The 14,650-nt window shown below is 30.0% G+C and overlaps 1 protein-coding gene and 1 long non-coding RNA gene across 2 annotated transcripts in view; both read right to left on the bottom strand.

The window, feature by feature from the left end:
* Positions 1–1,283: 1,283 nt before the first annotated feature.
* LOC120354173 lies at positions 1,284–6,702 on the bottom strand. Its single transcript, XR_005572875.1, has 2 exons — positions 6,036–6,702; positions 1,284–5,671 (listed from the first exon to the last, which is right to left on the bottom strand). It is a non-coding gene; the product is annotated as an uncharacterized LOC120354173 (long non-coding RNA).
* A 70-nt stretch (positions 6,703–6,772) lies between these two features.
* Positions 6,773–14,650, bottom strand: part of LOC111044754 — a 114,891-nt gene continuing 107,013 nt past the window's right edge. The window contains exons 25-26 of the mRNA XM_039441153.1: positions 13,264–13,591; positions 6,773–10,093 (exon numbers count right to left, since the gene is read on the bottom strand). Of these exons, the coding sequence (XP_039297087.1) occupies positions 13,276–13,591 (316 nt within the window). The 3' untranslated portion in view covers positions 6,773–10,093; positions 13,264–13,275. The remainder of the gene's footprint in view (positions 10,094–13,263; positions 13,592–14,650) is intronic.

Here is a 14,650-nt window from a genome sequence, read left to right as displayed (position 1 = left end):
ATAATGGCAGTGGAGAAAGATAGCGAGAAAACTTTGCCGATCCTCTGTCTTGTCAATGCCTTTCTATTTACGGTAGCTGATACAAGTTATTGATGTAATAATAACTGTTCATTTCGTTTACAATAATCAATTATATTTTATTAAGCAAGAAATTATATTTTTCAATAATTTCATAATGCATTTTCATAATTAAGATTGAATATTTTGTTAATTAATCATTTAATATCGGGGCACCGGGCTCCGCTCTGGAGTAAAAAAGCATATACAATTTATATTACGAAAGAAGAAATTATATATATTTATACTTCATACAGAAAAGTTCTATCTAATCACAGTGGATTGAGATCAATTCCCAGAGGAATATGCAAAAATTTCCCTCACAAAAGAATGTTAAATTTTAATCCTGATTAATTTTACGTGAACCAGAGAAGACCATTTCAAAAAGATAGGTTATCTGATTGGTTCTACTTGAATCAATCAGGATTAAAATTCAACCGGCTTTTTTACAACCAGCACTAAGTACATGATTGAATGATTACAAAAGTTCAGCTGAGTCATAATTTTGTCCAAGTCCCACACACATGCACTTGCTCACTCACTTCCATCATCAACAGACGACGAAATTGTCAGCTGTTTTTCCAAGGATGAATAAATCCTTTTAATGTTCTTCAGCGAGTTTTCCCAGGGATGAGATCTAGTGCAATCGAGTTTTTATATCATAAACCTACTTTGTTCCAAATTTCGTGAGAATCGTTAGAGCCAGCCGTTTTCGAGATCCGGTCACATACAGATATAATAAACATCTAAACATATAAACAGAAATTGCTCGTTTAATAGTATAGGATTCTACATTTAAAAGACGATCTGTCAACAGATCAAAGCGAGAAAAAGATAGCGCTATCTGCTTTGTTGAATGATAGACAAGAATAGCAATACCAATGCTGATCAAACACTGCCATTATAACGTGGACCTCACTATAGTTTTTCACTGCTTACCGTATAAATTTTATAGAAAGATTGGGAATATGAATATTCCAAATCAATGCATTGATTTATTTATTTAGGATTTTCGTTAAATAATAATTATATATTAGTTAGCATTTGAATAAATGCATTCTCTATTTAATTCCATGAAAAAAAAAGAATATAGGATTAGTATATTATAATATGAATATGAAATGGGGAGTCCGATCTCACTATAAAGGCTTCAAACCTGCATCACTGTAGAAATCAATCTGGAAAATCAAGAAGGTAAATTTTGAAATAAAACACAACAAAAATCATGGATTAAGATGCAAACATTCATTTATATTTAATCTACGACCATCCATAATATGTTGACAATAATAGACCAATTAAGATTCTGTATCTAGACAATCAACTAATACAATGATAAGTTACTAGTAACTATAGATAACTTATAGTTTTGTTTCACACACACATGCATACCTGGGATTCAGCCTCATATATAGTTATACACATAATATAGTTTACGTTTTGCTCTAGAAATTAAATATGAAAAAATAGTACAGAACTGTGTAGGTCAATGGAATAGATATAATAATGTATTCTCAATATAAGGTATAAGGTTCAAGATTTCTAACCATATTCCTATTTTATTACACTTAACAAGGATTAGAATTCAGTGAATTCAACCTTAGAATTTTAGATTTAAGCTATGGTTAATAAACCAAAGTTTAGGTGGAATCCAAACCACGACGGTGGTCTAGTGTAAGGTACCGTACCATACTAGGGCGAGATTCATCTCAACTTCTTCCATGCTTATAATAGGCTGGTTCCAAAATACTGGTAAAGAGAAAATTATACACCCTATAACTATAGACAGTATCTTTTTATCCCACTTTTTTAAAAGCTGCAAGAAAAATATTCATGATAGCAAACTACTTTAGGTGGGTTCCCATCCACTGGAGAAAACTGATACATTTTAAAACTATAGATAAACTACATCATATACACAGAATCTTATCATTTTCCAGACTTTCCAATAACATTGAAATAAAATATTCCATCTTCTTCAAACATAACAGACTCATCAATATTTGTAATGATTTTACAAAATAATTCATTTATTTCCTTCAACCAACAATAAGGATAGACAACATAGTAAATCTCTAGCAAGCATAACAGATTCAATCTAAAAAATATGCAACTTTATTCTAATAATATTTTATTTTTAGCTAATCAATGCAGAAATTTCCTTTTTTGTTTTGAAAGTAAGATAGATTTTACTATCAAAACCAACGATTTCAAGTTATACATTTTCAAAATTAATATTTTTTCTAGTTATTAGAACAAAATTCATTGAAAAATATCAATGCCTTCAAATAATTCATTATTACCTACCACTTTCTTAATAAACTTAAATCATTATTTTTCTCATTTACTGTATATTTAACATTCACATATATTGATTAGTAATATTATTTTAAGATATTTTTATGGTCGAGATAGTCAATAATTGGACGAAGTAATCATGGTCTTTTCAGATAGGGTAATTAAAGTTATTTTTGTGATAGAAAAAATAATTTATTAAATATTATTCCATTTCTAGGAGCTTCTATTACTATTTAGAGCAAGATACACTCATTTTAGGATTGTGGAGGTGTTTTAGGATAAACTGTTTGAGGGAAAAATAGATCTATTTCAGGATTGTTTTTATAAGCAGTTACACAGGGTTAATTTTATATTTTATTTTCAGTTTTTAAATGCCAAAAACTATAAATGCAAGGTATTAATTGATTCATTTGTTTTTTGATAATACGTTATAAATATTAGGTAAACCAACTGGCTTACGCCCAAAACCATTTTAATCTGTGATAACAAATTTATTATAAATTGATTACAATTATTTTTGGTTTGAAAGTTTTTGAATGAGAAAAACTCATGAGACATGAATCAACTTATCGCTCTGAGTTTTTTTGTATTCGCAAAATGTTGTTCAACTCTTAGTTGAGAGTAAATTCGTTAATTTTCCTTGTTTTAACGAAAGTTTTTTTATCGAGTTTTTTTGTATTTTCAAAATGTTGTTCAACTCTTAGTTGAAAGTGAATTCGTTAATTTTCGTTGGATCAACGAAAGTTTTTTTAAACGAGTTTTTTTGTAGGTATTCACAAAATGTTGTTCAACTCTTAGTTGAGAGTAAATTCGTTAATTTTCGTTGTTTTAACTTATAAGTTAGTAAATATTATGTACAGTATTTCAATTGGTACTATGGTACCAGTGGGTACTGTGGAGTTTCAGTGAAGATCCAGTCAATATTCAAAATTGAAATCTAGGAAGTTGAAAGTTGAATTATTCTTTAAATTCTTGTAGAATCAAGCATAAAACCAACTTTTTACAATTTTTTTTTATTGTGGAAAATGTATCAAATTTTACAGACTCCACTCACATTTTTGTAGAAATATGATTAAATTATTCACTATTTCTTTTTTATGTGAAACGTTTTGTAAGTAATGTTTTATATTCACACAAATATTTTATATTTTATTTCAAGTGTAGTTGGAATTTTTGGTTTATATACAATTAATATACTGTATTCAAGTATTACATGCATTTAGTTATGTTATCAGAATAAGTTATATGACCAAGTATAGACCTACTTACAGAATTAATTAATTTGTATGTTACATTTGAAATTTTTGGTTTTGTTTAAGACAAATACAGTGTAAATTGGACAACATTAGCATTTTATCAAAATTTTTGGAGAGAAATAGTACAGGCTCAGCCTAGTTTTTCCTCCAATGTCATAATTGTAGTATTCTGCACAATAATGATAAATAAATAATTAATTTACGGTACTTTTTTCACAAAATTATAGATATTATATTCGATTTGATCGATCTGATTGAACTTGATTCTTCTATTAAATTGAAGTGAGGAATAGTTTGAAATTATACATTTTACAACTATTCATGTACTAATATACAGTCTACATCATGCTGAAGTAAATGATTAATCTTTTTCAACATTTATATCTTTATGCAGAAGAATTCTAATCAACTCCAACCAATATTAAGAAACACGAATTTGTGTTCAAAATACATGATTTTTGTGTCTCCATTAATATCCCTATCTAGAAGGTGTCTCTATCCTAACCTCTTCTTAAAACACAATAATATTTTCATGTTTTAAATAAATAATGTTTGTGTTTCCATTCAGATCCCTATCTAACCACCTTTTTCGAAACACATTTTTCGTGTTTCAAACACATAATTTTTGTTTTTCATATTTTTACAATATTTTTCATCTTTCACTTGGTAACTTACCCACCTTTTCTTGGAAAAATAAAATCATATTTCTTGAATTATGATATCTATCATAAATCATATTACTGAGGTACTCGTATTATTAGGTAATTATTGTTTAACTGATATTTAATTGTATACAGTTTATAACTTAATTTTATATTATTTTAAACGGGTGCACTTCCCTTAAGTGATTGATTGTGTAGGATAGTGTGTTGGAGATGGAATATTTATTTATAATGTAAATTATGCTTGAAAGAAGGATAAGCAGGAGGAGGAGGAGGAGGAGGAGGAGGAGGAGGAGGAGGAGAGGAGGAGGAGGAGGAGGAGGAGGAGGAGGAGGAGGAGAGTAAAGAGAGGAAAAGATAAAGTTGAGGTTACAAATGAGAAGGAGTGTAAGAAGAAGAAGAGAAAGAAGAGGAATTAGATGAATAAGGAGGAGAATTAGAAAATTGCGAAAGAACGAGTGGAAGGAAAAGAAAGAGAACATGTTGAAGGAGGAGGAGGGGAAGGATAAGGCAGAGCAGAAGGAGAAAATGAAGAAAAAGTAGAAGAAGAAGAGGAAGAAGAAGAAGAAGAAGAAGAAGAAAAAGAAGAAGAAGAAGAAGAAGAAGAAGAAGAAGAAGAAGAAAACTAAGTAAATGTATGATTGTATTGTCATACATGACTCATTAATCCTCAACACCAAAATGGAATGGGATTAGAATTTTTATTCTTAATACATATTTTAATTTTCAAGATTTATTTACAAACCATCCAATTTCTTGCTAAACTCCTATCTTTCCTTTCATTCTTCCTTCTTCAAGAATATTCTCTATCTCTATTTCTTCATCCCTTTCTCATTCTATTCCAGGCACAAATAATACAAGCGTGTTCAGTAACATTTTAGATATTTCTATTATATCTTTAGACAATAATTTTCAATTAAAGATAAAAATTCTCGAATGGTCTTGGAATTGATAAAGGTAATATTACCTGAGTATTACGTTACTCCTACATAGACGTTTTTAATTTTCTGAATTCAGTGCATTCCATTATGTTTTCCTCTATTGATAACATTTTGAACAGACCTTTTATTCATTTTTCAATTCTATCTATCCCGAGGTTATTCATATTTTAGGTAGAACAGTTCATTTAAACCTTACTAAGATTTGAAGAATATTCTAGTTAATTTTTGAAGAATAATCTCCCGAATTTACTATTCCCAGAGATTTGAATACCTTGAAACATCTAGAATAAAATAAAAATATGATTCTCATGAAACTATTTGAAGAATCATCTCTAAAATACACTCTTTCCAGAGATTTAAATACCTTGAAACATCTGGAATAAAATAAAAATATGATTCCTATGAGACTATTTGGAGAATAATCTCTCGAATTTACTATTCCCAGAGATTTGAATACCTTGAAACATCTTGGATAAAATAAAAATATGATTCACATGAAACTATTTGAAGAATCATCTCTCAAATACACTCTTTCCAGAGATTTAAATACCTTGAAACATCTAGAATGAAATAAAAATATGATCCTATGAAACTATTGAAGAATCATCTCTCAATACGCTCTTTCAAGATTTAAATACCTTGAAACATCTAGAATGAAATAAAAATATGATTCGCATGAACCATTTGAAGAATCATCTCTCAAATACACTCTTTCCAGAGATTTAATACCTTGAAACATCTAGAATAAAATAAAAAAATGATCCTTATGAAACTATTTGAAGAATCATCTCTCAAATACACTCTTTCCAGAGATTGAATACCTTGAAACATCTTGGATAAAATAAAAATATGATTCACATGAAACTATTTGAAGAATCATCTCTCAAATACACTCTTTCCAGAGATTTAAGTACCTTGAAACATCTAGAATGAAATAAAAATATGATTCCTATGAAACTATTTGAAGAATCTTCTCTAAAATACACTCTTTCCAAAGATTTAAATACCTTGAAACATCTAGAATAAAATAAAAATATGATTCCTATGAGACTATTTGAAGAATCATCTCTAAAATACACTATTTTCAGAGATTTAAATACCTTGAAACATCTAGAATAAAATAAAAATATGATTCGCATGAAACTATTTGAAGAATCATCTCTCAAATACACTCTTTCCAGAGATTTAAAACCTTGAAACATCTAGAATAAAATAAAAATATGATCCTATGAACTATTTGAAGAATCATCTCTCGAATACACTCTTCCAGAGATTTAAATACCTTGAAACATCTGGAATAAAATAAAAATATGATCCTTATGAAACTATTTGAAGAATCATCTCTCAAATACACTCTTTCCAGAGATTAAATACCTTGAAACATCTGGAATAAAATAAAAATATGATTCCTATGAAACTATTTGAAGAATCATCTCTCAAATACACTCTTCCAGAGATTTAAATACCTTGAAACATCTAGAATGAAATAAAAATTGATTCCTATGAAACTATTTGAAGAATCTTCTCTAAAATACACTCTTTCCAAGATTTAAATACTTGAAACATCTAGAATAAAATAAAAATATGATTCCTATGAGACTATTTGTAGAATCATCTCTAAAATACACTCTTTCCAAGATTTAAATACCTTGAAACATCTAGAATAAAATAAAAATATGATCCTTATGAAACTATTTGAAGAATCATCTCTCAAATACACTCTTTCCAGAGATTTAAATACCTTGAAACAACTAGAATGAAAAAAATGAATCAAATGAAACTAATTCAAAAAACAGTTAGTTAAAAAGAAAATACTGTATAACAAAAATGAAACCAAATTAGGATTGCACAATGTATTTTTATTCAATCATAATATCGTTTGACTAGAAATTCGACTGAGAATTTAAAAAGAAACTAAAGTTCACAATGACAAAATAACACAACAAAACAAATACATACAATAATAGAAATAGTGTTACAACTAAAATTTGGAATGTTTATTTCAAAAATTTGAAGAGTTCTATTTTTCCCAAATCATGAGTTCAAATTGGGAATAAAACTGAGGACATATGAAATATGATTATAAAATATTTGAAGCATATAAATATATGTGCATTTCATAGATTTTGTACTTCATTTATATTCAATATTGATCTGATCAATCAATAAAATAAAAAATATATTCACAAAATGAACTACCTTACAGTAATAAAGTCAACTATATAAATTACTTAAATATTGGACTATCCATAAATAAATTAATACTATAAATTCAATTACAATATTGTGCTCTTAATTTTTTTTATAATTCCACACAATAATGTAGAGAAAATAATAATTATTGAGTAATTTAGGCATATGAACCGTACCCCTCATTTTTACATTTTTGTATACTCATCAATTTTTTGCCCAAATTTTGTTTTAGTTTCAACTTTCAAATTCCCACTTTGAAATCTATGAATTCAGGGCTATTTTCTTGTATTTATAAAATATAATTATAGTACCCTTTAAAATTGATAAAATAATAAAACAAGAATACAAATTGTAATATATTAAATATATACTTTGAAATATATTTTCAATAAAAATAGAATATAGCGGGAGATTTTGATAGCTTTGAGGACTTACCTGGTTAGAATTTATGAAGCAAACTAACATATATATCTATATTTGCAAAACAATTGAAAAATAGGGATACATTTTAGCAAAATAAAAACAATATTTAGACAATTATTTTCTTACATATAGGCCTCTAAGTTACCTCCAATACACTCTAGCTTTCATACAACATTGAATAAAATAATTTACAACAATATCATATTTTTCTTTTACTATAATATAATAATAATATACTTCCAAGGTAACTTGCGTGTTTATACTGAGAAAATAAATACTCTATCCCCCTAAAATACAAGTTTTGTAATAATATTATATACTAAAATATTATACTACTACAGAAATAATGGAAATAAATAGTTTTCTTGCAATATATTAGTAATTAGAACATTCACAATTAAGAGACTACCTTGTTACAAATAATGTGCTGAAGATTTTATACACTAATATAAGGTAACCTTCCAGAAATAATTTCCATGTTCCATTGTAATTGATAAAAATAAAGTGGGATACTTTCTTCCTTTTTACAATAATTTGCAAAAATGAAGATGGGTGGAAGCTAACTAGATTTATTATCAATAAATGTCTGGTTTTTAAAAATTGGAGGAAATATTTTAAAAGTAATTTAGAACAAATTTGAATCAATAATTCTCCTTCATTTTCAGTTCTAGAATTAAATTTCATCATCTTTTTAAACACACTTGCCTATGTTGTTAAGATCTGCTTTCAATTTGTGAATAAATATTTCATCTAACAGTTTTAAATTTTAATCAACAATAAATTCTCTCTCATAGCCTTAATTTCAGTTCCAAAATTAAATTTCATCATCTTTCTAAAAACACTTGCCTATGTTGTTAAGATCTGCTTTCAATTTGTGAATAAATATTTCATCTAACAGTTTTGGGCTTTAAACAACAATTCTCTCTCATAGCCTTAATTTTCAGTTCCAGAATAAAATTTCATCATCTTTTTAAACACACTTGCCTATGTTGTTAAGATCTGCTTTCAATTTGTGAATAAATATTTCATCTAACAGTTTTAAATTTTAATCAACAATAAATTCTCTCTCATAGCCTTCTAATTTCAGTTCCAAAATTAAATTTCATCATCTTTTGAAACGCACTTGCCTATGTTGTTAAGATCTGCTTTCAATTTGTGAATAAATATTTCATCTAACAGTTTTAAATTTCAATCAACAATTATTCTCTCTCATAGCCTTCTAATTTCAGTTCCAGAATAAAATTTCATCATCTTTTTAAACACACTTGCCTATGTTGTTAAGATCTGCTTTCAATTTGTGGATAAATATTTCATCCAACAGTTTTAATAACTTATTCAGTAAATGGAATTTACAATTTTCAGCCAATAATTTATTTTACCTATACTAAATATTTAATAATAATAATATTATTCTCATGCAGTGTATAGCAACCTCATTGAATATACATTCTTCAATTCATAAACGAAAATTCAAATTAAATGCTGTAAATTAATAATAATTAATTAATTAATTAGCATTTGAATAAATGCAATATCTCTGTAATTTCCATCTGTATTCTCTAATTCAGTTGATATTAATGACATATCCCCAACTACATTCAATATGAAAACAATATAAAAACTTGTAACAAATCTTTCACAAAGTTTTTAATAAAAGAATACTACAAGTTTTTATATTGTTTTTATCAATTTGATAGCCCATATAAGTAAAGTGATTTTACATTCAATATATATGAGAATAATAACCTGTTGGTTTTTATATAATTATTCATTTATCAATAGATTTATTGACACAATAATTTTTCACCCAGCTTCAATTTGTACATTATAATTCCAAATAGAATAAAATTCTACAATATTCCTCCAAGAAATATGAATATTCATCTTCAATAAAATAATATAATTTTCCTCCTTCCAAAAAAATATAAAATTAAATTTGAAGTTATTATGATTATCAACTAAATCATTTCTCCAATTTTTTGTTAACCTTTTCCCACGCATGCTTTCTTTAAACACACAGATAATATATAAATATATATATAGACTTTAATATTCTTACTTTTATAAATATATATTATGTATACTCACTGATTTTCACATTGACATAGGTTTGACTTGAGAGGCGGGAAATATTGAATGCACTCTCAAAATATTTTTGAGAATTTTCTGAGATTGTTTTGTGGATAATAGTTGAAGAATTTTTTACCTTGGATTCTTTGCTTGAATGGATTGATTTTTTCTAATTTTCCTCGTAGCTGGCTATCTGGAAAAAATGATAGATGTTTAGAATTTGACCATGAATAATCGCTACATGAATAACTAACCAACATGATTTTGTTGGAAACTACTAGAAGAATTGAGTTAGAAATAGGATATCTATTGGAATTTTACATAAGTTATCCAGTTTGTTGAAAACTGTATTGTTTGTTATAAGTCACTTAATCAATAGAAAAATGTTTATCAGAGATTGACAATGGTGTAACAACCGAAACGGGTCTTTCTACTTTTAGTTAAATCTGTGGTTTTGACAATACCCTAGCAACTCTGTTGTAGTTGAGACACTGTGTTACTAGTAAATATTTGAAAAAAAAAACACTTACTTTTGTTGGAGTATTGAGGAATGCATTTCACTCCTGAAGAGGAGCTTCATTCAGGAGTGAAATGCATCCCTGAATACTTCAAGAAAAGTAAGTGTTTTTACTTTCCTTGCCCTACTACCATAGGTAAGGAAAGTATTGCTTTCCAAAAAAAATTAAGGTACCCCAATTTCAAGTTTTCTGTACGTTTCTAGGTCCCCTGAGTCCAAAAACATGATTTTTGGGTGTGTGTGTGTGTGTGTGTGTGGTGTGTGTGTGTGTGTGTGTGTGTTGTGTGTGTGTGTGTGTGTGTGTGTGTGTGTGTGTGTGCGTGCGTGTGTATGTGTGTATGTCTGTGAACACGATAACTCCATTCCTAATTAACCTATTGACTTGACATTTTAAACTTAAGGTCCTTATACCATGAGGATCCGACAATAAGAAATTCAATAGAATTCAATTCAAGATGGTGGAAAAAATGGCGGATAATTACTAAAAAAACATGTTTATCAAGTTTTTCTCAAAAACGGCTCTAACGATTTTCTTCAAATTTTTACCATGGATAGCTATTCATAAGCCCTATCAACTGGCATGAGTCTCATTTCTGGAAAAATTTCAGGAACTCCGTAATATTCATGAGAAAAATGGCGGATAATGACTAAAAAACCATGTTTTTCACGGTTTTCTCGAAAACGGCTCCAACTACTTTCTTCAAATTTATACCATGAATAGCTATTCATAAGCCCTATCAACTGACATGAGTCTCATTCCTGTGAAAATTGCAGGAGCTCCGTAAAATTCTTGAGAAAAATGGCGGATACTGACTAAAAAACCATGTTTTTCACGATTTTCTAAAGAACGGCTCTAACGATTTTTTTCAAATTCATACACTGTATAGTTATTTATCAACTCTATCAACTGGCATGAGTCTTTTTTCCTGGGAAAATAATGGGGGGTCCACTCCATCCTTGAGAAATGGACTTTGTATCCTCCTTCTCGTGCATGAGGTAGGTAGAGCAGTTTATAAAAAGAACACAGTCATAGTCAAAGATATTTCATCTGTAGAACAGCTGTTTTGACGACTTTTAAAAAAATCATCGAATTCCACAATTTACACAAAGGAAAAAGTACTCTGAAAACAATTATAATATACACATATACAGTAGTCTGATCGTAGTTGCAAATATGTTGCCGCCAATCGTCATTATGTTATTCCCCTAAATTATTCTCGTTTGAGAATGGGGCTTGCAGTTCAATGAGCAAGGAAAGTTGTGTGAGTGTACCACACCAGATTTTTTCAAATATTTACAAGTAACACAGTGTCTAAACTAAAACAGAGTTATTTTATAGGTGTTTCGTCATGGAAAGCAACATCAATTTCCTAGTCTTTCCATTTAATGTGAATAATTACCACAATATCAACTTCTTAACTACACAAAAAGTGAAAATAAGAATATGGAATTTTCTGTACAGACTTGACATCAATATTATATATCATGTCAATTATCGGGGACCGAGCTTCGCTCTGGAGTACAAAAGCATAAACAATTCATTATGGAAGAAGAAATTATAATAACATTCATACAGAAATGTTCTATCTAATCACAGTTAATTGAGATTAATTCCCAGAGGAATGCAAGAATTTCCCTCACAAAGGCCCGGTTGCACAAAAGCCGGTTAAATTTTAGTCCTGATTAATTTCACGTGAACCAAACCAGAGAAGACCATTTCAAAAAGATGAATCTACTGGAATTAATCAGGATTGAAAATAACCCGGCTTTTTTGCAACCGGCACTAAGTACCTGATTGAATGATTACAAAAGTTCAACAGCTGAGTCATAATTTTGACACAGTCCCACACACATGAACTCGCTCACTCACTTCCATCATCAACCGATGACGAAATAATTATTATCAGCTGTTTTTCGAAGGATGAATAATAATTATCCTTTTAATGTCCTTCAGCGAGTTTTCCCAGGGATGAGATCTAGTGCAATCGAATGTTTATATTATAAACCTACTATGTTATGAATTTCGTGAGAATCGTTAGAGCCGTTTTCGAGATCCGGTGAAATACAAACATAATTATAAACAGAAATAGGATAGGATAGGAGACAGTATAGGATAAGAAATGTATAGTGTTTTTAACTACTTGGATACATAAAAGAATTTGAGTATTTATTCTTCTTCCATTACTACTTTGATTTCTTCATCTTCATCTTCATCCTAATCATCTTCTTCTTCTTCTTCTTCTTCTCTCTTTTCTTCTTCTCTTCTTCTTCTTCTTCTTCTTCTTCTTCTTCTTCTTCTTCTTCTTCTGCTTCTTCTTCTCTTCTTCTTCTTCTTCTTCTTCTTCTTCTTCTTCTTCTTCTTCTTCTTCTTCTTCTTCTTCTTCTTCTTCTTCTTCTTCTTCTTCTTCTTCTTCTTCTTCTTCTTCTTCTTCTTCTTCTTCTCTTCTTCTTCTTCTTCTTCTTCTTCTTTTCTTCTTCTTCTTCTTCTTCTTCTTCTTCTCTTCTTCTTCTTCTTCTTCTTCTTCTTCTTCTTCTTCTTCTTCTCTTCTTCTTCTTCTTCTTCTCTTCTTCTTCTTCTTCTTCTTCTTCTTCTTCTTCTTCTTCTCTTCTTCTTCTCTTCTTCTCCAACCACTCCTCATTCAACTCCTCTTCAATCACTCTTTCTTCCTCCCCCTCAACTTCCTCATTCCCCACCTCCTGCTCCTCCTCCTCATCGTCCTCCTCCTTCTCAATCACCTCCTCCTCCTTCTTCCTATCTTCCTTGTTCCTTTAGGATCAAAGTCCTATGTTGGGTACCATTTTTGTTACATAACAGAATAAACCTACAAGACCTCTCACCTACTCACCTATAATCCTTACTATTTCTCCTTCTCCCCACCCTTCTCATCTTTCTTCTCCTTCTCCCCCTCTCCACCTCCTCCTCCAGCTGCTCCTCCCACTCCACCTCCTCCTGCTGCACCCTTAGCAGTAGGCAACACGCGCAGTATGGCCTGCACTTCTTCGGCCACTGCTGCCAACACAAACTGGAACTGCTGCTTGGTGGTGACACTGCGCATGCGCTGGTCGCGGATGTGCTCCAGGGTGGCAGCAATGTCGATCTCTTTGGCGCCCTTTGCCATGCGGTTCAACACCATGTCCAGTAGGCAGTAGGTGCCGGTTCTGCCTATGCCGTCACTACATAAAAACACACAAATCAGTTTCAAATTGGACAGCAGAGTGAATTTATTTTCCTCCAGTGAAAAACATTTTGGATTAGCTCACTCTTAAGCAACTCAAGTCAAGAAGGGACTGCAACTCTAGTCCCTTTGCTGTGCAGCATATGTTTTGGTGACACTCAGACCAGTCGATTCTAGTCTCTGAAACCTCACAACTGTGAGACTGATTCGAGCGGCTACTCAACATGTTGGTGGAGAAGCAACTTGAGTTTTAGTAGCATTTATTGGCGGCTAAATTTAAATGGCGGCTGATTGAAGTTTTAGTTTTTAATTAATAATTGATAAAGTTTAATCAGCCGCCATTTTGTATAAAAGTATCATAGAACATAATAAGAGAAAGAATTTCACTATAATATTCATTAAAAACTTTAAAGCAGTACCATGGTTTCATGTTCACCAACGAATGAGGATACATAAACATTCTTAACTCAATTCTGTATCCTCATTCCTCAGTACAGCTGATGATGCATTGGTAAACATGAAACCATGGTACTGTTTTAAAGTTTTTAATAAATATTTTAGTGAAATTTGACAATATCATTGTTTTCTTATTATGAAGAGATTTCACAACATCACCATCAATTCTACTAATTTTATCATAGAACATTTTTTTATGTCATCTTTGTTGTTTTGAAAAGGCTTTTAAAATGATGTATCACACAATGGGTTCTTACATTCAAAATATTTGAGTTACAACCGCTCATTTCATTAAAAGCTAAACCTTCAATCAGCTGCCATTTTGGATACAAGTATCATAGAACATTTCTATCAATGCCATCTTTCTTGTTCTAAAGAGGCCTTTAAAATTATGTACCACCCGATGGGTGTCTACATTCAAAATATTCAAGTTACAACCCCTAAGTCACCCCCTTATGAGGGGTTGAAATTCAGTTGTATGTCAAAAGGTAGAGTATTTGACCAAAAACTTATCCTGAAAGTTACAGTATTATATCTACAATAGTCTCCAATTTATTGAAGGCCTCCCATACATATGACTCACTCTGTATAATGATCAACA

This window comes from Nilaparvata lugens, chromosome 14, assembly GCF_014356525.2.
Source record: "Nilaparvata lugens isolate BPH chromosome 14, ASM1435652v1, whole genome shotgun sequence".
NCBI classification, from domain to species: Eukaryota; Metazoa; Arthropoda; class Insecta; order Hemiptera; family Delphacidae; genus Nilaparvata; species Nilaparvata lugens.
This window is presented reverse-complemented; position numbering and strand designations above follow the sequence as displayed.